Raw genomic sequence first — 26,324 nt, 5'->3', positions numbered from 1 at the left:
TGGCCATTCTGGCTGAGCTGAAAATCTCCCATTGAAATAGATTCTAAAATATAGTGTTTTTTCCTAAATATTTAAGCTACTCAGAATAATTTGAATATAATTTATGTGTGACCTTAACTGAAATCTGACCTAATTCTAACCTCTCTTCCATTCTGTTGCCTGAGTGGCTTTTAAAAAATAGACCTGGTTATGTTACTCTACTACTCAAAAAGTCTTCAACAATTTGAAATCAATGTCCTTAACTCGGCATTCAGTACTCCCACAAATCTGGCCCCAGACTACTCTCTGGTTCTAACCTTGCCTAAAGGTCCCATGGTGCCCATCTTCATATCTTTGTTCACCCTGGCTCTTCTGAGAATGCTCTGTCCACTTCATGTCTGCCTTTCAAAACCTTACTCATTTTTACACCCCAGCTCAAATGCTACCTCCTTCATGGGGCATCCCCAGTTCCCACCTTAACCCCACTCTCATCCTAGTTTTACTTCTTCCCTGTTATTTTACTTCTTCCCCACTCTGTGCACAGCATTAATTACACCTTTCCTTGTGTTAGCAAATGTTTGGGAAATAATAGTGAATAGTGCTTAAGGAAAAGTAATACAGAATTTTGAGCCAGACTAGACCTGAGTCAAAACCCTGACTCCTAGGCAAGTCATTTAACTTTTCTGACTTTCAGTTTCCTCATCTGTAAACTGAAGAAAATATTATGAAATCTGCATGGACTGGTAAGGGAGAGCATATGAGAATATGCAGTAAAGGTCTTTAATAAGGGGTAGCTATTATTACCACAGTTATTCATATCCTGTCCCCAACTAGTTCATCAACAGTACCTAGCAACATCTTACTCTCCATAGTGTTTTCTGAATTGACTGGAAGCAGCCCAAATTGATGGCATCTGCTGCCTGGATCTCACTGAGCTATTAGTTTTCCAACATCTGTTTTGAATTTCAGAAAGAAATGTCCATTTTTAGGCAACAGCAGCGTTTTCCTGTGGCATTTCAATATGTCTCAATCCTGAAATGATTATAACTTGTGCTTGATTGAATCCAAGTCAGCAAAGTCATGGAGAACAGCCCAGCCCACAAGCACATCCACTTTATGTAGGCCCAAGGGAGCATAGCCCTCTCTACAAAGAGCCCAAACACCAAGGAACACTATATCAGCTTTTAATGACATTGCCCTTTGTTCAGATGTTTAAATTATGGCAATAATAGAGCTTGAGAAGCTCTTAATTATCCACAATACTGTGAGACAGAGAGAGTGCAGAAATCCTGGTTTTCTTTGATGTCTAGAGTACTGGTAACTACTCAGGATGTTATAATGACAATTATTGACTCCCTTCTCTTGACTCCCAATTCCCTTATAAACTAAAAAAAGAAAGAAAGAAAGAAAGGAAAGAAGGAAGGACGGAAGAAAGGAAGAAAGAAAAGAAAGAAAGAAACGCCACAATTTTCTCCAGTAGTTTCTAAAGTATTTCCTATGGAAAGCAGTATTTTCTAAACTACCATGCTTTATGAATCCTGTCTCTGTTTCAGCACCAAGGACAGAACCCCGCCAGGCTTGATGCCCACCCATCCCATTTAATTAACAAAATTTTAAATGTTTTAAAATTTCTGCTCAGATGTTTATTCGATCATCTAATATATTGGTTTTCTGAACACTGGTTATATGTCAGGCCTTGATATGGTATACAAAGGCTTACAGCTCTCAAGGTTGAACTGAGGCAGGAGATGAGCAAGAAAGGCAAGTTAATAAATATAACACCATATGACAGGTGCTGTTACAGAGTTATGTGCAAGCCATGTGGGAGCCAGGGGAGGGAGTGATTAACTCTGACTAGTAAAGGAAGGCTTTTCAAAGGAGTTGACATTTGAGCTGGGTACTGAGAATTGAGTGAAGTTTGTAATACAGAGAAGAGACTCCATGAAAAAGTACAGAGCATGTTAAGAAATTTCTAGAAATGTGGTTTGATGTGGCTGCAAAATGGAGTGAATGAAAGGTTAAGGAAAGAGATAAGGAATAGGCTAGGTCACATCACCAAGTACTTGTATACCAAGCTAAGGGTTTAGGCTTTATCCTGGGAAAGTTAAGAGCTGTGTAAGGGTTTTGAGCAGAGACACGATCTAATCAGATTTGTGTTTTAGAAAGATACTTCATACAGCAAGAGAGAAAATATACTATAAAATAAATAAATGAGAGGGCAGAAGGGCAGATAACGATGACATTCCTCCATGTGGTTCTGGAATGAGGGCTCACTCCATCATAGTCAGGATTAGACATGGAGAATTTACTTGGCCCAGCTCCCATTCACTGTTCACCATGTTTCACATATGGATTATGTCTCTCCAGATTCTTCCAAGAAGATAAATGATGTCTTGGCTGAATTTAATGAGGGTGGGAGCCTCAAACAATATGACCCACATGAGGTAAGAACATTTTCATTTCAAGCCTTTAAAAACCCCACGTTCTAGCCTTCCCATAATTTGTTCCTCTCTTAGAAGTTTAGCTCACTTTGAAGAACATGCTTCTCAACATATTTTCTCCCAAGTTTCAAGTGAGCCATTGGTGCTACCTGGAATCATAAGTTCCTCAAGTCCATTCACCTTCTCACTATCCTAGAAGGCCACATCATACCTTCTCTTCTCTCCTCAAATCTCTCACTCCTCCTCCCTTCCTCAATTCCCAGTTATCAACTGTGTTTTCTACATCACTGAGAAAATAGAAACAGTCAGAAGCAATCTTCCCCCAAATCCTTACCTTATGTGCCCACCTAGCTGTACCTTTTCTCCTGTAATTAGGGGCAAGCTCTCCATGCTCTGATCTCAGTCTAACCCCTCCGCTTGTGCACTCAGTCCCATCCTCTTTGGTCTATTAACAGGCATTGCTTCAGCAACGTATTTCTCTCTCACTCTCACTCCATCTCCTTCCCACCAGCTTTCTCTATGTATTAGATCTTCCTCATCAACAAATAAACATACTGCTCTTTCTCCTACATTAAAAAACATTTTTCTGGCTCCACTTCTCCTTCCAGCTACCACCTCATTTCTCTCCTGTCCTTCATAGCAAGTAAGCTGTGCAAAAGATTTGTCTATACTCATTGCCTCCAATTTCTCCTCTCCCCACTTTTCTGAAAGCTCTTCAAGCAGCATGTAACCCCCACGCCTACACTAAAATCACTAGTCAGAATAGCCAAGGACCTCCATGTGGCTAAAACTCAAGTCATTTTACTAAACAGCATTGGACCTGATTGGTCAAATCTTCCTCCACTTCCCTCACTTGGTTTTCAGGATGCTATACTCTTCTGATTTTCCTCTTACCCCTTTACTTGACATTTCCACTTAAAAATCAAATAGGTATCTCAAACTTAACATAAGCTAAACTGAGCTCCTTGATCTTCCTCTATAAAACCTGTTTTTCCAGCAGTCTTTCCCATTTCAGTAAATGACAAGTCCAGTCTTCAAGTTATTCAGCCTAAAACTATGGAGTCATCATTGACTTTTCTCTTTTTCTCACATCCCACATCTAATTCATCAGCAACCTCCATCATTTCTACCTTCAAAATACATCCAAAATCCAGACACATCTCACTACCTGCTCTGCTATCACCCTGACCTGAGGCACCACCATATTTTGCCCAGATTATTGCAATAGTCTCCTCATTAGGCTCCCTGTTTTTGCTCTTGACCTTGAAAGTCTACTCTTTACACACATCCTGAGCAGTCTGTTAAAACTGAAGTCAGATCATGTCACTGCTGTGTTCCACAATCTTTTATGGCCTGCCCACCTGGTACTCAGAGTCAAAATCAAGGTCATTACAATCTGCATCTCCCCTACTATTGGACCTCATATCTTGCTACTCTTCTTCCCATTTTTTCCCAGCCATATTAGCCTCCTTGATGCCTTCATACAAGCCAAGGCTGCTCTAACTTTAGCACCTGTGCCCATGCTCTGGCCTCTTCCTGCAGTGTTCCTCCCCCAGATATCCATATCATTCATTCCTTCACCTCCTGCAAGTGTTTGCTCAAATCACCTTCTCAGTGAATGTCACATTCTCTATCTAAAATGTTAAACCCTCTTTCCTGACACTTCCTATCTTCCTGCTCTGCCTTATTTTCCTCCTTAGTGCTTCTCACCATCTGTCACACTGTATAACTTACTTATTTAATTGTCTATCTCCCCGACTAGAATAGTTTTGTTCACTGCTATGTCCCCCGTGCCCAGAAGAGTATCTGGCTTATAGCAGGCACTCAACAAACATTTGTTGAATGAATAAATGCATGCAAGACCTCCCCTACTTTCAAATTCAGCTCATCTAATGTTTCTTGAGCATCCAGGCACTGTGCTGGATGCCATAGAAGATATGAAGATGAGGAAGCATAGTTCCTCCCCTCCAGAACTTACTTCCTACTGGCAGGGCCAAGTTTAAGAGCCATGACCCTGGAGGTTATGCTCTTAGGTTAGACTTCTAGCTTTGCCTTGAGTATTTCACCTCTCTGAGCCTCAGTTTCCTCTTCTGTGAACTGAATATATAAAACAACCAAAAAGAAAGACCTTGAAGCTTGCAGATGAGTGAATTAAATAAGATGCTTTTTGCAAAATGTCTAACACTTTACGGACACTTAAAAATAGTGCCCGTTATTATTACCCTTTATTACCTTTCCCCAAAATGTTTTAAACTCAACTCCCTTTTCCCTGGTCCTGGGTCCTTTTACAAGGGCTAATAGCAGAAAAGCAACTGATCAGCAGGACAAACTTGGAAGGAGGCTGGCTGCTTATTTATTCATATTGTCATCCTTTCAACAAACCTTGAGTCAACTCCTTCTCTTCTGGGCCCTGGAAGTGAATCAGCAGAGCCCACACCCTCGAGGTACACCTGAGAGGTGCTTTGAATAAAGTGCACTGATCACCTGAGAATGAAGCAGGAGGAAGGGTGCCAGAACAGGAGCCAGATTGAGAACGCACCCTTTCAAAGAATATTCCTGAGGAGGAACCATGTGGAAATGATGCCAAAGCCAGCAAAGAACTTGCAGCCCCCCAGTCCCCACCCCCACCTCCAAAAACACAGGAACAAAGACTGGCGGGGGCTGCTCCTCAGCCTGTCCGCCCTGAAGCTGACGAGAGTGGGAGGGGAACAGTTTGGTCAGGGCTGCCGAGGGTGTGAAGGCCGTAGGAGCTTTCAGAAGCAGGCCCCTGCCTCCATCAGGCTGGCCCCCGCTCTTTATACTCTGGCATTGCCATGTCCTAGGGGAGCTCCGTCACTCTGATTTCATTCTCTCTCACAATGTGGCTGGCTTCAAGTAGGTATAATGTCCCAGCACGGGGTTCAGAAACAACAAGGGTTTAAATTCTCTTGAGTTTGATGGCTTACTGCTGCTAAAATGTCTCAACGAGAAATGAGTTAGCTGTGGGAAGGGGCAGGTTGCTAGGAAAGGGTGGCTGGGAATAAAAGTTTACGGAGTGGCAGGGCTGCATCTGGCCATGACAGGCGTGCCCTTGCCCATCAGCACCGAGTGGTTCTCTGGAGAACAGAGCACAGCTGAAGATGGCCAGAAAGCAGACAGAAACAGTGCAGCCAAAAAGGTAGGGGGGCCTGGTACCACCATGATCTTAGACTCAGACACACCTTAGCACAAAGCACAGCTCTGCCACTTGCTTTATGACTTGAGCAAGTTATTTATGTTCTCAAAGTTTTTTTCATCCACAAAATGGCAGTAATAGTACCACGTCACACTGTTGTTTTGAGACTTAAGATCCCATATGTACAATGCTCAATAAACTCTCCATCTAGTTCTCCTTCCTTCTTTGACCTGTGGAAGAATTAACAATTGCCTAGATGGTTTCCACATGAAAGTTGCAGTTTCTGGGGGGAAAGAAAAAATGTCTGAACAATGGCAGTGTCTAAGATGTTACTCAGGGCTCTGAGAATTGTTAGCGTGCTACATATTGGTTGTTTATCTGGTTTGGGCAGAGTACGAGCCACTCCCTACCCATCACACATGTACCAAGCACCTACCCTGAGCCTGGCCTGTGCTCATAAAGAACTTACTCTTGCAATCCAGATATCACTTTTGAGAGTGGCCCTCAGTCACATTTCCTTGCCTACTGAACTTGGGGTGCTTAGAGGGAATGGCAGGGAACACGATGTCAGCACCAGGGCCTGGGACAGATCAGATACTAGAGCAGGAGCACTGGACTAGGTGTCAGACAATCAGGCTTCTGGTTTCGCTTTGCTACCAGCTGGCTGGGGCAAATCAGTAAAATTCCAGAGTCTCAGTGATGTAAGGAGATCTAGTCTACTCTGAGCTCTTCTGACATGAATGCTCTGTGTTTCTGGGCTTATTTTATGCCATTTTATTCCCCAGGATAGGGCCATAAATGGTTGGACATGTGTTCAGTCATCATTGTTTTCTAAGTTCTCATAACAGTTTGTCAGGTCTTCTGCTGTGACACTCACCACTGTTGACCCTGTATTAGAATTATTTCAATACCTTTTCCACTGAGTCTCTTAAAGGTATGGACTCATGCCTAATTCACTGGTGTATTCTCCAGTGGTGCCCAGCACTGTGTCTTGTACCTGGGAGACTCAGTACATATATGTTGACTGAACAGACCTCACAATGATTGATGACAGCCAAGTGTACCAACTAGAAACCCAACGTCCATTAAAATACCTATTAGGAAATACCGTGATAGGTGGTGTGGAGGATACAAAGATGAAATAAGACATTTCCCTACCTTCCAAGAGCTCTAGATCTAGTCGAGGATCTAAGGTGTGTATGTCATGAACAACTATATATTGCGAGGGCAGCAGATATGGGTGTCCCAAGTCAGGAACCAACGTGGAAATGTATAGCAATTCAGGCACAAGAGATCATACCAGGCTTCCTGGAAGGGGTGGCATCAGAGTTGGGCCATAAAGGATAGCTGGAATTTTAACAGGTAGAGAAGAAAACAGTTCATGTAAGTACATGGAAGCTTGGCCAGGAAAGAACACAGAGATCAGTGTAGGCAGAATGTGAAGGTACCCACAGAGAATAGTAGGAGAAAAGACCAGAATGGTCTCCGAACTTGAAGTAGCTACAAATCTAGGTTGGAGTGGGATTATGGTAGGGCTGTGAATCCCAAAGGACTCAGGGAGTGCACAGGATGATCCACTGGACTGTAGGAATCCTGCATATTAGACCTTCTATTTACATTGATTTTTATCTCATCTAGTTTCTATTTTCTAATTTCTTTGTGTGTCTTTTATAATGTATAGTAGCGGAGCACAGTAGTACATATATATAATGTATAAGTAAAGATAAATGGCAATGTATGCTTGAAAATCTTTCAGAAGGGCGCATGATTTTAAAAGTTTGGAGACAAGTGATCTCAACTCTCCCATGGGCAATTAGAAGCCATGGAAAGTTTTTGAGTTGGGAAGCAGTCTGATCAGAGCTGTGCTTTGGGAAGATCACCTTGGCAAGGATGGAAAAGATGAGAGGACTAACAGATGGAGGTGGAGGCAAGGAAGCCTTTGAGGGGTGTTGCAGTTGTCCAGATAGGACACATGGAACAGGAGTCGAAAACCAGGAGCATGGGGGACTTCAACAGCCGCCTTGTCAGGGTGGGGCCGACGGGCAATGGATACAGAAAAGACCTGGATATGACAGACGTTGCGAAAGAACAGTGGAAAGAAGGAAGGGACAAGAATTGATCTCAGACAACTGGGAGTTCAAGCTGAGCCTGGAATATTTGGAGGATAATGCTGCCATTGACATGAACAGAAACTGTAGGGCCAGGAAGAGGAACTGGTTTAAGGAAGAACCCAATAGAAGTTTAGAACTTGAGATCTTCTGGTCCAGCCTTCACAGTTTGCTAAAGAAAAGTCTGAGGTTCAAAAACGGAGGAAAATGTGGTGGACCTCAGACCATGCACGAGGTCTCCTGAATCTCACACTGATCTTGTTTGAAGATCTTTCAGCTTTGGTTTTTTAAGAGCATTATGTAAGACTTTGTTTAACTGAATTACTTTTTTATTAAATCATTTAGTATACGCTGTTTTCCAGAAATATGCTGATAGTTTTCAATTTGAGGCCAACCAGAAAAAAAATTAACAGAACATTTTGGAACTCAAAACTATATTGTAAAACAGTACTTGTCGATTAAAATAGTGCAAAGGAAAGGACGATGCAAAAAGAGCCTTTTAAAATAAATTAATAATAAAGATGAGAAGATCTAAAAAAAAAGACCATTGAATTTGTGACCTTCAAGAGAGCAGATTCAGAGGTGATGTGCTGGAATTCAAATTGAATGGATTAAGGAGGTGAGGAGAAGTGTGCAGGGGAAGGGGAGAAGCACAGGCTAGTAGCTCGAGCAGCCAGCAGTTTCTTTGGAAGAGTGACCTGAACGTGCTTGCAGGTAGACAAGCAGGTGCTGGGAGATGCCATCAGAGGCAGGGAGGGTGGAATTGCAGGTCGTGGTGGGTTCCACTGGGAAAGTGGGAGGAAAAGATTTTCCTGGTGTGTACTGGGAAAAAGAGGATGTGTGTGGAAGGGACATTCTGAGGTGTTGAGGCAGTGGAGACAGAGAGGGACAGAAAGAGTACAAGAGAGAGACACAGAGATTCTGGGGCAGGAAAGGCAGAGAAATAGAGATTGATGGCTGTCACAAGAAATGTAAGTCCACCATTTGCTTAGAGATGCCTTCGTCTGGTAATGAGCCTTCATTATCCTCTGTCCAACTGAATCAGGCTTCCTTCACTCTGCTAAAGAGATGTTTAAATAGCCTAGCCTGGGGCTAAGGAGAAACTGCCTTGCAAGCTGCCTCCCAGTGGGGTCCAGAGGGCATTGCTTGTTTTAAGGACCAGGACTTTGTATCCAAAACCTGATCGTGCACGTGCCAGCCAACTCTGGTTCTGGGAAGGCTCCCACATCTCCCAGAAGAGACAAGGGGTTAAATGCTACCAACATTTTCAGAGAGAGCCAAGTAGGCTCCCAAAAAGGGATTTTATCGCTATTATTCACAAAAGCCTGCACAGCAGATCTTGGAGGAGTGCTTCCTCAGATGATTTCCAGGAGCATCTGCTGATTTGATGAAGAATCTGATGCCATCAAAGCACAAGCCAGTGATGACTCACTGCGCACTGTTGTTGCCGAGTGTTTGCTGAGTGCAGCAGCCCTTTCTGGCACAGTTCTCCCAACCTGGGACCAGAAGCCAGGCAGCACTGGGCGACATACAGCAGGGAGAGGTTTTGGCATGTTTCTTGGTTTTACCTTCTGTCCTTGGCTTCCTGCTCTTCTCTCCTGGTGCCTGAAACCTTCACAAGGACATGTTTTGAGAGCAGTCGAGCCAGACACACACCCTCCCCTGTTATCTTGAGGGTTGTCCAAAGAAGGTCAGTTATGAAAGTAATGAAAGACGGAGCCTGTTCTTTCTTATTTTCTGAGACCTGAATCCTCAGGAATCACATCCCTCATGGCATAAGCAGAAAATTGACATACCACAGAAGAGAGATTTCTTTCCATTGTGTTTTCAGCTACATCCTTCTTCATCTTTTTTTTTATTGCGATACAGTTGATTTATGATATTATATTGGTTTGAGGTATACAGCATAGTGATTCAATATTTTTATAGATTACACTCCATTTAAAGTTATTACAGAGTGATGGCTGTATTTCCCTGTGCCGTACAATATATCCTTGTTGCTTTTTATTTTATACATAGTAGTTTGTATCTCTTAATCCCATACCCATGTCTTGTCCTCCCCACCTCCCTCTCCCTACCATTCTTCTTCATCTTACCTAGGATTCCAGGGCACTGACCTAGTCCTGCTCATTAGAGACGAGACCCTCATGTGGTCCCCGACTCAGGCAGAGCCCTCACTCCCAGTGCTCAGTCTTCAGCACCCCCTTTTCTTCCTAAACTTAGATGTGTCTCGTCACGAAAGCCTCCCATGGTTCCATGGCCCACCAAGCCCCAACACACAACCAGCAGCGTCTTCTCTTCCTCACGTCCTACCCCCGCTGCCTATGCTTGTCACCCTCTATTGACTCCCAGGCCTTTTCATTCCTGCCCCCACCAATCACTCCACTCCCTTCTGCTTCCCTTTCCATTGCCAGCTCCCCTATTCCTTCTTCTTCTCTCCCACCCTCTGTCTCTTCACTTCTCTCCACTGACTTTTCCCTCTTTATCCCTTCCCAGCCTATTAGCTATGACGTCTTCAAGCTGTTCATGAGGACGTACCTGGAGGTGGACCTTCCACAGCCACTGAGCACACACCTCTTCCTGGCCTTCAGCCAGAAGCCCAGACAGGAGACCCCGGCCCACCCAAAGGAGGGGGCCAGCAACAGCGAAGCCAGTGGCCCAGGTACATGGACCAGCATTCCCCAAGATGGAAGGGAGATTTTGCAGCTCTAACCCACTTGCCACAGGTTCAGCCTGCACTCCTAGATGGTCCTCTGTGCCTGGTAACTTCCCTATGGGGAAGAGGAGGGAACGGAGACCAGGGGACCAAGACTCCTACTCTTTCAGGAAGCCCTGTCTGATGGATCTCTCAGTAAGAGAAATAAAAAGGGCATAATTCCTGCCACTCAGGATCAGAGGAGAGGATGGGGAGAAGAGGAGGCACAGACTAATGTGTGGCGGGGCGGGTGGGCCTTCCACAAAAGCTGCCAGTCCCTGGAGAGCACATTCAGCTCTTGTGCCCAGGCTGGGACTAGCCTGGGAGAGTCACAGGAGGGGAAGGGTGTGGTTACTGTCTTTCTGGAGTTTGGGCTATAATGGGGGAGACGCTACCAACCCCAATAAGTGAGCATGAACCCAGCTGACACCAGAGACATGGGCATAACCCAAGTGATCCAGACTTTGTGGGAAAGTCTCCTACCTGCCTCTCTAAAAACCTAGAGGGCATGGGCTGGTCACTACATCTTCTTTTTATTCCCCAGATTCCAACATACAGAATGCAGATAATGCTGCCAAAGCAGACGAGGCTTGTGCCCCTGATATGGGTAAGTCTTCGGGGGAGGAGTGGGCAGTACCCCATCCTTGGGGAAGGGGGAAAATCTAACCAGCAGTTTTGTCTCCATGTAATTGTATGCCTTTGAGCAGATCTTGTCTGCCTCCACCTCTGGGGCCCCTGACACTCAAATGTGTTGGGATTCTGAGGCTGGATGAAGGTTCTTGCTTCATTTGTCCCAAAACAGGGAAGGTCAGGACTTCGGTCAGCTCATTAGATGTTTACTTCTGACGGGTCTGCCTAGCCAAAGAGGGGAAAAGGAGAAAGTGTACGGTGTGGGGGGAGGGGGCGGGCAGAGGAAAAAGAGAGAGACAGAGAGTGTATGGGAAGAAATGGCCGTAGGGCTGAGGTGGAGATGATGCTACCAGTGAATGGCTGAAGGGGGTTACGGAAAGAGGGTAAGAGTGTGCTCTGGTTGATTTCCCACAATCTTTACATGCACTTGTTTGAACAAGTTGAGAGGAGCAAGAGGAAGCCAGCTAATGTTGTTTTGAAGATCTGTTTGCCAGGCACCTGCTTTATTGCATGTTTCACCTTAGCCTTTGTAATCATGCCACGTCACACACTGAGGAGCTGAGGCTTTAAGAGGTTACATACCACTGTGCGAGCTGAGGAGCTAGGGATTCAATCCAGAATTGTCCATCCTCCAAGCTGCTGCTCTTTCCTGCACCAAGATAGGAAGCAATGGTCTCTCTTGAGGTGCCTGGACTAAGGTTTGTCTCCACGTAAAGGCACCAATTTGGTTAGGTCCTAGTGGAATGATCAAGGCTGCATTCCCAGTGGAGCCACCATCATGATGCCTGGCTGTCCATGCACCCTCTCTTGGGTCGTGACTGATGTGGAAACTTCCCTGGCACATTTATCAATGGGAGGCCATTCCTCTGTTGACAGGCTATTGACAGGCACAGTCCCAAGTGCAGAAGCTCCTAGTAAAACTGGAAAGAGCAAAGATTATCCTCCTTGACTTCTGCTCTAAGATATAATACAAATTTCCTGGACTATCAACCTAAGCTGGGTCAGGTAATAAGCACATTGGTTAAGAATCTGGACTTCAGAGACAGACTTCCTGGGTTTGACACCCAGCTCTGACAACACCTAGCTCTGAAACCTTGGGTATGTTTGAACAATGTCTCTGTGCCTCAGTTTCCCCATCTGTAACATGAGATGACAGTAAGTGTTGATATGAAGGTTAAGTGAGTTACGTGTGTAAAGTGCTTAGTATAGTGCCTGGAACAGAGTAAATGTTCAGTAAATATTAGCAATTATTATTCAGGCCACCCTCCAGAAGTACACCCTATTCTCAACTCATCATGTCTGCCAAGATCTCCTTCAGTCTGCACCCTCAGTCTCCAGTTGTGTCAGATGGGCATCCTCTTCTCATGGAAGGACTCTCAGGGACTGTCTCCCTCCCAGGTTGCTCTTGGAGCTTCACATACAAAGACTCAGACAGACCTTATTTCCTTTGCATTATTGTTTGGAAAAGATTGATGCACATTGGTGAATTCCAGCTCTCGTGATGTGCCCAGGGGATAAAGATACAGTTTTCTTGTATCTTTCAATATATATTATATACATACGTACACACATGGCAGAATAGGTAAGAGATAATACAACTGAATGAGAACTAATTGTGACAGAGACTTAGGATGAGAGAATTTCTTCGAGTGGGTGCTAGATGTAGTTCTCATCTTTTTTCCAGTCATTGCCGAAAGGGCAACTAGAGGATTATAGAGTTTTCAGTGTGTAACTGAAAGACTGATGAGATCAAAAATTCACTCTGAATGGAAAGCAGAACATGGTTGGGAAAGGAGAATTGCCTCTGGACCATAAGCTCAGCAAGATCCAGACTTCTCATAGAGCTCCAGAAAGCAAGGATTAAGAGTATTGGTGCCTTCCTGAGGCCTTCAGGGACAGCAGCAGGGCAAGACTGTGCAAAGTATAGCCTCACCCACCCCTCTGCCCAGCATCTCACCCAGACATGCTAGGTCTAGGGCCCCTTGGTCAAATGGATTAAAGTCATAAATAAGTCTTAAATCTTATTTGGAATAGAGAGGGCATTTTATGACATAAATCATTCTCATGGTAGAAAGAAAAGTTTCAAACTGGAAGCTTTGAGATTATTCTAAACTCTCAGCAAAAAAATCAAAGAAAAGCATCTTTTGCTTTACCCAGATTCTTTGCCAGAGATGTTCTTAGTCCAAGTATCTGGAACTTCAAGAGGAACCTGAGAGAAGTTACACTTCATTCCCTGAGGTTCCAAATTGTCTGGGCAGGGTTTGTTTCAGTGGCTGAAGTTTCCAAGGTACCACACAAGGACTTAGTGGGGATCCTGTCATTATGTGATATTTGAGAAAAGATAATGAATGATGATAATAGACATTGGCTGGCTTATTTGACCACCATGTTTATTTGCAATATCTGTATCATTTGGGGTCTCAGAACAACTTCCAGAGACTTGCTCCTGGAGAAGTGATTTGTCATGCACTGTTTTCCCGTGCTTGCAGCATATCAGTCTCCTGTGGTCCAGTCATGAAAGGGCAGTTATCTGACTGCTGGCCCAGGGAGGTGTACAGCATTTTTTCATCCTCTTTTGTAACTTGTAATGTTAAGTAGCAAATCCTTTCTTTTCCTGTTGGGCCACCTTCCATGAATGTCTTAATTAGGTGCCCCTATTCACCAAAAACAAGAATGTAGGGACAGGTGGACACCACAGAGCAGGGCCTCTGCCAACAGGGAAGAGCTAAGTTCTGGAATCACCTTAGATCAGGCCATCTGTTGAAAATTCCACCCTTTTCCTGTTGCCCAAGAAGAAGAAACTCTATTCTCATTTGATACGGCTGTTTATGCCTATCAGATCAAGCTCCAAGCTCAGATCTAGAACAACCCACTTTAAGTTATTCATTCCCAGAGCCAGGTGGGGCATGGTTGGGTCCATAAGCACAGCAGACAGGGGTTTCACTGAGTCCAGAGGTCGGCTCAGAGCCTTGAGCAACCTGTCATTGTCAGGATGTCAGCTCAGGAAGGGCTGAAATCACCCTTCCCCGAATGCCCATGAAAAGGTGGGATAAACAATGTGAACTTCATTCTCCTGGTTTTTATTTAGTTCCTCAGGCTGTTGAGATGGTTCAGCAGCTTGGACTATTGGAGTCTCAAGGAAAGTCCCTCCATTTTTTTTTTTATTATTTTTTTCCAGTTTTAAAGGTAACACATTGTATCAATAAAAAATTTTCTGAAGAGTACAGAAAAACTAAAGAAACAACAAAATCACCTAAATCTACCAATGTGATCACACACACACACACACCCCTATACATATGTATCCTTGTAGGGTTTTTTCCATAAATTTTTTACAGAACTGGAATCAGACTGTATATATATAATTTTGGATCCAGCTTTGTTTTTCACTTAGCATTATATTCACAAACATTATTCATGTCATTCAAAACTTTTGGTAAACATCAATTTTAATGCAAGTCTGTCTTTTAACAGATGAAAAAACTGAGGTTGGGTGTGGGGAATAAGCTTTCTTGTGCAAGATCACACACCATTTAGCACAAACCCAGTTTTCTGCCTCTAGCTTGGCACTCTTTCCACACAGCCCAACTGAAAGGTAAGAAGTAATGCAGAGACTAAGAGAGAAGGTGGAACAAGTCAGCTCTGCCTAAGAACCCTCATTTAGAAGGGTATGTGATGTGGTACCTGGGCAAAACCTCTGTGCTCTGGAAGGGGGTAGTCCCTGAGGGATGTGCTCGGATGGGTGTGGGTTAGGGGTATTTCATGTAAGGCAGCATGAGCAGGTAGGACACCAGTGGGACTGTGTGTCACTCAGTCCCTCTGGGCCCCAGCATTTCCACTGCTGGACTGAACGGTAGACCTCAGTGAGGACTAGAACAATGGCTCAAGATCTAGTCAAAGCTCTGGTAACCAAAGGATCTTTGGAAAAGGCTGTAATAATGGTTTTTTAATTGAAGTATAGTGGATTTATAATATTGTGTTAGGGACTTCCCTGGTGGTGCAGTGGTTAAGATTCCGCGCTCCCAATTCAGGGGGCCCGGGTTCGATCCCTGGTCAGGGATCTAGATCCCACATGCATGCCGCCACTAAGAGTTCGCATGCCACAACTAAGACCCGCGCAACCAAATAAATAAATATTAAATATATATATGTATATATATATATATACATATATATATATAATATTGTGTCAGTTTCAGGTGTACAGCAAAGTGATTCAGGTATATATTTTTTCAGATTATTTTCCATTATAGGTTATTACAATATACTGGATATAGTTTCCTGTGGTATACAGTAAATCGTTGTTGTTTATCTATTTTATATATGGTAGTATGTATGTGTTAATCCCATACTCCTAATTTACTCCTCCCCCCACTCCCTTTCCCCTTTGGTAACCATCAGTTTGTTTTCTATGTCTGTGAGTCTGTTTCTGTTTTATAAATAAATTCATTTGTATTATTTTTTAGATTCCACAAATGAGTGATATCATGTAATATTTGTCTTTCTCTGTTGACTTACTTCACTTAGTATGATACTCTCTAGGTCCACCCATGTTGCTGCAAATAGTATTATTTCATTCTTTGTAATGGCTGAATAATAGTCCCTTGTGTGTGTGTGTGTATATATATATATATATATATATATATATATATATATATATATATATATACACCACATCTTCTTTATCCATTCATCTGTCGATGGACACATAGATTGCTTCCACGTCTTGGCTATTGTAAATAGTGTTGCTATGAACATTGAGGTGCATGTATCTTTTCAAATTAGAGTTTTCTTCTCTGCCCAGAAGTGGGATTGCTGTATCATATGGTAGCTCTAGTTTTAGTTTTTTAGGGAACCTCCGTACTGTTTTCCATAGTGGCTGCACCAATTTACATTCCCACCAACAGTGTAGGAGGGTTGCCCTTTGGTGTTGGCCATATGCAATGTCCTATGGACCATTGTTTCATATCTTTTGTCCAGTTTTTTTAGTTGCATCAGTAGGAGGGTAAATCTGGTCCCTCTTATTCCAGTTTAGTCGGCATAGAAGTCATTCTAATAGTGTCTTAATGGATGAATAATTTGAGGATATAACATAACTTGGGGCATAATGGGCTACCCTATACAAAGAATTTTTCACCTTTGTCTTATACATTATCAAGTTACGTTTTTCCATAACTTTTCCTCCAGTGATGATTTTAATACTTCTGTTGCATACGTAATTTCATGGCAGTTTTCCCCTACCTCACTATCCTTGTTATCTCATCCTATTGTGTTTTCATCTCAACTTGCTCACCCCTGAGGCGTTCTGCTCCTGTTTAATAGAGGTTACACCTTCTTGCAACCTACCAAGGGTCTTGTCCGGTACGAAATTATTTCCAGAGATCTTGTCCTCTGAGACTTCATGATGAAGCTTCCTTTCCTTGTTTTGCAACTCTGTTTCATGGGTCCCATGTTGGTCTCTTCACAGGACCCTTTGTAACATACAGAGTATGTCAGTGGCCTTTGGTCTCACCCACTGTCCATCTGGGTGATGGCTAACTCCCTTCTCAAACCACAACCTAACCCCTAGGACCTGGTAGGCTTTCATCTAGCACAGCTCTGTTGGCCTGAGCTGAACTGTTTGCCATTGCTTGGGACCTTGGTTCTCTGAATAAAGAGTGTACTGGTGGCATTGCTTTCTCCAGCAGGCAGTACTATCAAGGCTATCTCTCCCTCTGCCTGTGCCTTCAGCACTCTATTATTTGGTGGTACAACACTTGGGTTAGATTTTCCACTGCCAGTCTTCCTTTTACTGTTTCCTGAGTTTTCTCTGAGTTGCATCCTCTTATTTGATATTGAGATCATGGATATAAAGAGGCTGGGGAAAAAGAGATAGCCCTTAAAGTGCCTCAAAAGAGTATGATTCACACGTAAAATATCGGTGCCTGGTTTTCTGGTTAGTAATAACATCATATTTCTTAACCAGAGGACAAAGAGACGGTCTTCCTACCTATGAGAAGGAAAATTTCAGAGGGAAAACTCACTCTATTCCTGTGGAATGATAAGCCACTTTCTATACTTTCCTTATGCAACTGATCAGGCTTTTAGTAAGTCACAATTCTTCCTAGTTTCTGGAAATTGGTTGTCAATCCCAGTTTTCTCTTTCGAACTTTCATCTTTTTATTTATCTTTAAATGCATTTGAGAAGAAAATTGTAAAATAGTATGTTGGTAAATAACCAATAGTCTGGATTTTTGGAATCCCAGACAAAACTACCTCTACAAATTGGGTGTGTTCCCCCCCAAATTAGGCTAAATGACATTTACCTGTTGGCTATTGATATTACTAAAAATCACTATCATCTTTTCTTATAATTCACAGAGCATAGGTGAATTTCTTATAAGGCTATAGACTCTTAAAAGGGTCAGTATGGGGTTCATTCAGAAAGTATGAACTCTACAATCTGGATTTCTAGGGCCACTGATTTGATCATATCTATGTAATCCACGCTTTTGAAGACACTCATAAAATTCTTGTCTCTACCATGAAAAGAATGGGGCAACAAAGGGTTTCATGTTTACTGAACATTGTGTCCTTGGATGCTTTCCTCTTGCCTGTCACAGAATCAAAGATCACCGAGAAGCAAGTGCCAGCTGAAGACCAAGTGTCTGCGACCCCCGTGGGAAACCATGATGCTCAGTTTTCAGGCTCAGAATCCCCCATAGTGTACCTGAAGGATGTCATGTGTTACCTGTCCTTGCTGGAAACGGGGAGACCTCAGGATAAGCTAGAGTGTAAGTATGTACCGTGCCAAGGGGCTTCGACTTATTCCTAGATGAAGAGCTAGTGTCCTGTCTATTGTTCTAAACAGGCTGGAGGTTGATCTGGGATCCTGGGGATGGGTCCTGCCTCCTTGGGGGAGCTTTTCTGCCCCGTCACCAGCAGTGACATGAATATTTCCTAGAATCTTCCCTGGAACACAGTACCAGTTGTATAGGGTGGAAGGTGCATTGGAGACCTTGGTATTGAGAACCAAGATCTGGAAAGGTAAGGGGTCTCTGCAAAGGGTGAAGACTCCCTTCCTTTGCTGGCAGGATTTCCTGAAAGCCTCCAATCAGAAAGCTGCTGCCTCCTCTTAGAAGATTTTTCAAGGGAAGATCTTCAACATCTGTCTTCCTTCCCCTATTCCATGCCCAAGCAACTCTTTAACTATGAAGAACTCTTCTTTTTCTTGAGATCTAATCAACCTCTTATCTTGTTAAAGCTTATTTCCATGTCTTCACCCACCCCCACCCCAAGTGTTTTGGCCTCTTGAGAAAGAGGGCTAGTTAATTAAGGGAGTTGAGCTTGGTTTCAAAAACATGTCTTCAGAAGGAGAATAATAGCTGGGGGCAGAAAGGAAAGCCCACAGTGGCTGAAGCAGCCTGCAGTCTCGCAGATGATTCACTCTGAGGACGGTCTCGCTGACCTTTGCGAGCCTACAGGCAAACTTTGAAACAGATGACAGGTAGGACCTTGTTAAAAATATATATTGTTTTGGCATCTCTTGGGATCTTAGTAGACACTGAGGGAAAAGCATACACATTATAGCAAAAGTCAAAATTCCATCTAATAATCGGACTAGTCAGTGAAACTTAAGCATTAGGCAAAGTCTGGCAAAGGTTAACCCTTGCCCCAAACAAAATGAAACAGTTTGCTCTCTTAGCCAGCTTAAAACCTCCCCCATAGGTTTGAAGTGTTAACAATTACAAGTCTTAAATGCTAATTTGGAAGCAAATGTACCAGATTTCTTCTGACTAATGTTAAAAGGGAAATGTCAAATTATTTCCCACATTCAGTTGGATTTTGAGTTTCAGGCATTATATTTGTTCATAACTACCAGAGAGGAGCAAATGTGGCAAATTCCTCCTATTAGTGCCTCTCAGACTGAGTCCTGTAATGGTAATGAAAAGAAACTGTATTTCTAAAAGCTTTTTATTACAGAAAATTTCAAACACAGATAAAAGTAGAGAATACAAAGAACTTCCGTGTGCCCATCAACCACCTTCAACAATTACCAGCTTGTGGTCAGTCGTGTTTTTTATACCTCCCACTCATTTCTTCTGCCCCGGATTATTTTGAAGTGAATTCCAGACATCATATAATTTCATCTGTAAATATCTCAGTATGTACCTCTAAAATAATATAACTTTTTCTTAAATATAACCACAACACCATAATCACATCTAAAGAAAACGATTCCTTACTATTATCAAATACTCAGTCAGTATTCATTATTTTCCCTTACTTGGGGAACAGTTCAAGCACTGTTTGTTTGAATTGGGATCCAAGTAAGGTCCATACATTGCCATTTGTTACTATGTCTCTTTAGTCTCTCTTAATCTTTTGCTTATTTTTTTCCCTACAGTTTTTTGTTGCTGAAACTTGGTCATGTGTCCTATAAAGTTTTCTTTTTTTTTAAATTAAATTAATTCAAATCATCTCTGATTTTAGTGATTGAAACCAAGTTAAGTTTTTTTTCTAGATAACCAAGCATGTATTTTTTTTTTTTGGAAATGATAGCCTGAAATCCCACCCATCATCAATGTAATAACAATAATAACTCATCACTGAACACCTTATTTTTGCTAAGCACTTTAAATGCATTTTCTCATTTTAACATCACAGTAACCCTAGACAGTTGTCATGATTGTTCTCATTTTACATGTAAGAAAGGATGGAAAAGTTAAATGACTTGCCCAAGGCCATGCTGCTAAAAAGTAGGATGCTTGCTCACACTTTCTCATTCTACTCCTCATGTACAGTGGGACCAAAGAGGGCTCCATGTTAGAGCCACCTGGGCCCAGAGTGTCTCTGACCAGGACATTTGGAGGAGTCACAAAGAATCGGAAGCCCATGACTTTTAAATAACTTAAAGTCCAACCAGAGACACCACTGAATAAACACAAGGTCCAGAGACATAAAACATGTAGAAGGAAATGACAACACAAGGGCAAGTTAACAGGAGTGCTGTGACCCTGTGGGTACATCCCAAGAGGTCCAGAGCAGTTACACAAGGGAAGGGTCAGCCACAGAGAACACAGGCATGATGAAGGGTTTTAAAGGATGGGAGGGAAATGAAGATGTATTCAGCTCTGCTCTCCACCCTGCTTACTTCTGAGACCACAGACAGGATCTCTACCTTTTAGATGAATGAAATGGCAAGTTTCCAAATCCCGTAAATGAACATTTAGTCCTTTGCCCAAACTTCACTCCCAAATCTTTCTTATCTTCCATCACCTCTCTACAGCTAGAACATGGTAGAGGATGTTTCTGAATTGCATGTAGACATTTTAGAAAAAGAAATATAATAGCTTCTATAATAATAACTACTTCATAGCATTATTGAGGATTAAATAAGTAATAATGATAAGGTGCATAGGATGGTACGTTGTACATATTAAGTGCCATATATAAATATTCATTCATGAAAGAAAATAAAAATAAATAACATCTGTCGAGTGCTCTCTACAATCCAAGTGCTATAGATTTAGCATATCACTGACATATTAATCTTCATTTGAAAAAAACTTAGGATAAAGAAACTATTATAACCTCCATTTTACAGATGAAGAAATTGAGCTTAAGGAAGATAAATGACTTATGTGATGCCCTAGAGGTGGTAGGACAGGGCCAAGATCTGAACCTGCCTAACTCCACACCCCTTCTGTGTGCAGTAGAAGCAGTGTCCCGTCTATAACTGTGGTGCCTCTGCCCCACGACCAGCGGGGCATCTGCTTTGAGTTGTGTTCCCGTGATGCTGAGAGGTGTGAATGCTCTACAGGGAATCACACTTGTGACCCAGATCTCATCAGCTGCAGAGTTATTGCTTAGACGGTTCTCCTCCCTCTTCCCACTGTAAGGAAGGTCAGACTCTGTGCCTTGGAGGGTGGGTGAACTGGCTGCAACGGACTTCACTCCAGTGATTGTCAGAATGGATCTAAAAACTGGCAGCAGCAAAGTCTCAACCCATCCCTGGTACCCGGAGGACATCTCAAGCCTCACCTCTGTGTTTCTTGCAGTCATGTTTCGTCTCTATGATTCGGATGAGAATGGTCTCCTGGACCAAGCGGTAAGCTCTCCAAATATCCCTCCAAGATCCAAGAAAGGCTGGGGGAGAGGGGAACAGGTGAAGGGAGAGTCCAAACACTCTCAGCTCCATCTTCATAGGAATAGCAGTGTCTCAATATGAGCTGCAGAGATGACTAGAACCCCCCGCCTTCTACTTCCAAAGAGCCCGCCCAGAGGAGAGTGAACTCCAACTTGCTTTTTCATTCCAGAAGCTCAAATCGCAAAATCTCAGGTTGGGGAGATGCTTTAGTATCTCATCTAGTTTAACTTCCCAGCTGGTTCAGAAATTCTCCCTGTAATTTCCTGCTGAAGCCCAGGGGTGGAGGAGAGAAGGTGGGGAGAGGCAGAGAGACCAGGGCAAGAAGACAGGAGGAAGGCAGGTAACTGCTGGTGTGCTTTGCCGTTACCCTTGCCTTCCTCTCATACCCCAGGGCACTAGCTCTAGGAGTCTGGCTCTGTCTGCTCTGAGTGCATGATCCCATCCCACCACACCTGGGAAAGCCTGAGTCTCATCCCCACCTCCCCTCAGGAAGAGGCAGGGACAGGTCAGGGGTCATAGAATGAGAAGAAGGATGGAAAAGGAAGAAGGTAGAGAGGAGAAAAGGCAAAGAGAATCAGACAGGCCCTGTCCTCATGACCGGCAGTGTCAGAGATGGGACTCATTAACAGAAAGGCTCTGAGGTTGAAGTGCACGGGGCCGAGTCAGACCAAAGGGAGGAAGAAAGGGAACCAGTCCACTAGGCCAACTGCATCATCCCGGTTCCCACTCAACCCCAGAGTGTCTTTATGGGATCCCTGCAGCCACATTGCAGTTCCGTGAGCTGGGTCATGCGAGGGAACCACGAAGAGAATCACAGACTCTCAAGCATTTGATCAACACATATTGATTGAGTATCACATATATGTCGGCTACTGTTCTAAGCACTGGGGGGCGTGTATCAGTGAGCCAACAGACAAAGATCCAGGCCCTCATGATGCTTTCATTCTAGTGCAAACACACACACTGCAAAGCATCGTCAAGTATGTGTTAGATCTGTGTGCTAGAGGGAAAATAAAGGAGGGAAAGGGAGTATTGGAGGGAGCTGCAGTTTTAGCTGGAGGAGCCAAGGAAGGTCTCCCTGACGAGGGGACATCGGAACAGACACTTGAAGGAGGTGAAGGGAGTGAGTCATGGGGAAGCACCTTCCAGGCAGAGGGAACAGCAAGTGCAAAGGTCCTGAGGGATGCCCGGAATGTTAGCAGATTAACTAGGAGGCCAGAGTGAGTGGAACAGGATGACTGAACAGATGAGGTTGGAGTGAGTAATAAGAGATGAGATCAGAGAAGTAATGAGAAGGGACGGGGCGTTTGCAAAGCATTATCAAGCCTTACAGGTGATTGAAAGGGTTTTCTCTCTTTTACTCTGGAGAAGTAGAGAACCATTGGAGATTCTGAGCGGAGGAGTGACATGATTGACTTAGGTCCTCACAGGATCACTCTAGCTGCTGCATTGAGTCTAGACTGTACGGATGCAAGCAGGAATACCAGTCAGGAGGCTATTAAAATAAGCAAGGCAAGAAATGATGGTAACTTGCACCAGGGTAGCAGCATTGCAGGTGGTAAGAAGTGCTTAAAGTCTGGATCTATTTGGAAGGTGACACTTGGTGGACTGAAGTGAGTCTCAAAATAGTTCTCTCTCAACTTCCCACCAAGACCCCCTGGCAGTTGGATGCCCAGCCCCTTTATGGGCACTCCCAGTAATGGAGAGTTCACCCAGTACCTTAAAACAGCTGCTGCACCACTGGGGATGACTGTTAGGGAAGGCATCCCTCCCGCACACAGGGCATCTCTAGTCTGCCAGGGAAATTTTCAATACAAAACCTGATTCTGCTCTTCTCTCCCCTCCCCCAACCCAGTGGTGAGGTCAAACTAGGCCAACCCCCAACGCTTCCCTCCCTCCAGCCCTCAGCTTATTTCTGCCCTCGATAGCTGACCAGGGCAGCTGAGCAGTGGACTACCAGTTGTACACAGTAGGCCTTCAGGTATTTGAAGGTACTATCATGTCTTCCCAAAAATCTTCCCCAAGCTCTTATTTCCTAATTTCTACCCTGTTTCTCATAAGGAAGTTTTAAATCTCCATTCTGGCCAAGCTCTAGTTTGTCAATGCCATTCTTAAAATATGGCATAGAACTGAACCCACCCCTCCAGGTCTCTTTAAGTATCCACATCAGGGAACTAGTTCTTCCTAAAATCTGCCCACTCTGCTTCCTGAAAATGCCCACCTATTTACACAGCCCAAGATGGAGTCTAATTCTCCATTCCTGAATCAGATCCTTTGCTCACATTGAATCTTGGACCCAACTAGTTTCACGAGCTCTTTTCCATTGGAACTTCTGCCGAGCCCTGTTCCCACCATTCTGCCCACTTCCTTACCCCCATCTACCACTTCATCTGCAGTTTTGCGATGGGTTATGTTCTACTTTAAATGAAATACAATTTTAAAAATCCCTGTTGGGTTTTAGCTTGCTTATTTTGACCCAGCATTCTACCTGGTGAAAGTAACACCTTTAAACCTTGCTTCAGTTCTCCAACCTGTGTCCCCAAATCAACCTTACTATGAACATCTTAGATGGTGCCCAAGACATGCAAATGCTTTCTCAGTCCAGTGTGTTTCAGTGGGACTCTCAGTGCACTGATTCATTAGCATCCAACAATTCTGTGAGGTTTTAGATGGAGCCTGGCCTTGGTACCAAACAAAAGGCTCACTCATTAGGCAAACATACCCTTCATGAATTTCCTGTTCCAAGAGTCCTGGACCCAGGACTTGATACAAAGGAAACAAAGGAGATGCCAAAAGGAATCTGAATCATAGTGCCTGAGAAAGGACCAACACAGTGGCTCTACATCCAACTGAAACTGACCCCCAAGGGGTATAGATGAATCCCAAGTTGCTAAAGCTGTGGGAATGAGATGTGGGAAAAGAGGGAAGAAGTAAGTGCCTTGGTTTGTAAGTATTTGTAGGATCACAAGGAGGAAACAGGAGTGCTTTCTATGCTAAGTCAAAGCACAGAATAGGGGAAGGAAGGTGGGTCTAGGAGGAGGTCAGTGTTCAGTGAACTTTCTGCATACCTCTGGCTTATCCACGGTCTGTGTTTCTTGTGAGCTTTGTGGTCAAGGCAGAAATAAAGAGCAAAAACAAATAGTGAGTGCTTGATGAAATGCCAGTATATTGTACCAGCTGCTTCTCACACTCTGCCCTGCCCATCTTCCCACGGGGTTGGATTTTGAGTCTTGCTCGTAAAAGCACATCTTCAGTTGGCTTCTCTCCTTGATGTTTTCTAGGAGATGGATCGTATTGTCAACCAGATGCTACACATTGCCCAGTATCTCGAGTGGGATCCCACGGAGCTAAGGCCTGTGAGTTTCCAAAAGCAAGGGGTGACTTTCCAGTGAGCTTCCAAGATGAGAGTGGGACTTGGAAACACATGTTTACGGTGCAGGCTGTCCCAGATCATCTTCTTAGAGGTGACTTCTCTGGGTCCTACACCTTGATCTCCCACTTCCCTAATAGGAAAGATTAGAGGCAGCAGGGGAAAGTGCAGACTAATTCAAATAATAATACCTAATAATACCCCCTAACGCTTTCACCAAAGCTAAATTTTTATAACAGGAGCTCAGAGATCAGAGAATTTAGAGCTAGAAAGACTTTTAAAGATTTTTCTCAATCATTAGATAATATTAATAATAATAATTACATTGGGGGCTCCTATGAGTCTGATATAATATTTAGCATTTTATATACATTTTCTCTAATCTACACTACCATGCTGCAAACATAGCAATACTAGTTCCATTTTACAGATGAGCAGAGAAGAATCCAGAGAGTTGGGGTGGCTTGTTGAAGGCCACACAGGTCAGGGCAGAGCCAGGCCTGGACCCCTGTTCTCCTCACCCCCATTTGCTCCCTCAGTGCTCTACTCACTCTGAATCAGAGGGGAAAGGGGTAAAACACAAGCCAGAAAACACAGAACAGAAGAGAAAGAAAAGGGCAGGGTGGGCGGGGCAGGGGTGGGGCAGAGAAGTTGAAGTTGAAAGTGGACAGTGGTTGCTCTGTGGATTCCACAGATATTGAAGGAGATGTTACAAGGGATGGACTACGACCGGGATGGCTTTGTGTCTCTCCAGGAGTGGGTCCACGGAGGGATGACCACCATCCCATTGCTGGTCCTCCTGGGCATGGACGACTCTGTAAGTTGCAAGCTTGAGGTCAAAGACCTCTCACCTTTCAGAAACATCATGTTCCATGTGGAAGTTAATATCCTTGGCTTCTGCCCCAGACTTCCCAATGGACAGCCCGTATGCTCTAGGCCAGCCCAAAATTCCTCTCTTTTTACCTATTAGTGCCTGAAATATTATTCATTCATTTGACAGATGTTTCCTAAATTATTACTAAATAAAGATACTGTTCTAAGGGCTACAAGGGAACACATATACAATATTCACCCACCGGAAACTTATGCTCAACCAGGCAAAGGGCAAAAAATATTCAGGGAAGAATTCCATCTTTTTCACAAATCAGGTTTAAAAAATGCTAAGAGAGTTGGGGAAGGAAGGAAGGAAAGGAAGAAAGAAAGGAAAAAATACTGATTTGTTGTGAGGCAGAGGGCGTTCAATAATAATATCTTTTTTTTTTTTTTTTTTTTTTTTTTTTTGCGGTACACGGGCCTCTCACTGTTGTGGCCTCTCCCGTTGTGGAGTACAGGCTTCGGATGTGCAGGCTCAGCGGCCATGGCTCACGGGCCCAGCCACTCCACGGCATGTGGGATCTTCCCGGACCGGGGCATGAACCCGCGTCCCCTGCATCGGCAGGCGGACTCGCAACCACTGCACCACCAGGGAAGCCCAATAATAATATCTTATTTAACAATCAGAACAACCAGATAAGGTAGATATTTTTTTGCCCGTTTAAACAGATGGAAAACTGAGATTCTGAGTACGAAGAGGAAAAAGAATAGCCAGCATTTATGTGTACTTGACTCCAAAGAACCTGCACTTTCGAACATCTCACACTTAGGAGTGAGACCAGTGGAAGAAACTTTGAAGGGTGTTTGCCCTGGCTCTGAAGGATGTGTGGGATTTTGATATCCCATTCTTGAGATAAAGATAAAGACCTAGGATATTTGATCTGGCTCTCAAGGGTGGGTATGATTTGTCTGGTAGAAGAGACAGTTTGCAGCCGGGAGAATAGC

At 43.6% G+C, this 26,324-nt stretch overlaps 1 protein-coding gene across 5 annotated transcripts in view; it reads left to right on the top strand.

The window, feature by feature from the left end:
• Window positions 1-26,324, top strand: part of DGKG (diacylglycerol kinase gamma) — a 153,786-nt gene that overhangs the window by 12,870 nt on the left and 114,592 nt on the right. For 3 of the 5 annotated variants that reach the window (XM_081235258.1, XM_081235257.1, XM_081235255.1), the window contains exons 2-8: window positions 2,347-2,423; window positions 10,179-10,344; window positions 10,922-10,984; window positions 17,610-17,780; window positions 21,048-21,097; window positions 24,418-24,492; window positions 25,201-25,323. In XM_081235258.1, coding sequence (XP_081091384.1) covers window positions 2,347-2,423; window positions 10,179-10,344; window positions 10,922-10,984; window positions 17,610-17,780; window positions 21,048-21,097; window positions 24,418-24,492; window positions 25,201-25,323 — 725 coding nt within the window. The remainder of the gene's footprint in view (window positions 1-2,346; window positions 2,424-10,178; window positions 10,345-10,921; window positions 10,985-17,609; window positions 17,781-21,047; window positions 21,098-24,417; window positions 24,493-25,200; window positions 25,324-26,324) is intronic. The other 2 variants (XM_081235259.1, XM_081235256.1) reach the window with 1 other exon arrangement.

This window comes from Mesoplodon bidens (genome assembly GCF_964165515.1).
Source record: "Mesoplodon bidens genome assembly, chromosome: 5".
NCBI classification, from domain to species: Eukaryota; Metazoa; Chordata; class Mammalia; order Artiodactyla; family Ziphiidae; genus Mesoplodon; species Mesoplodon bidens.
The sequence above is the reverse complement of the archived record's forward strand: the minus strand, read 5'-3'. Positions and strand labels throughout refer to the sequence as shown.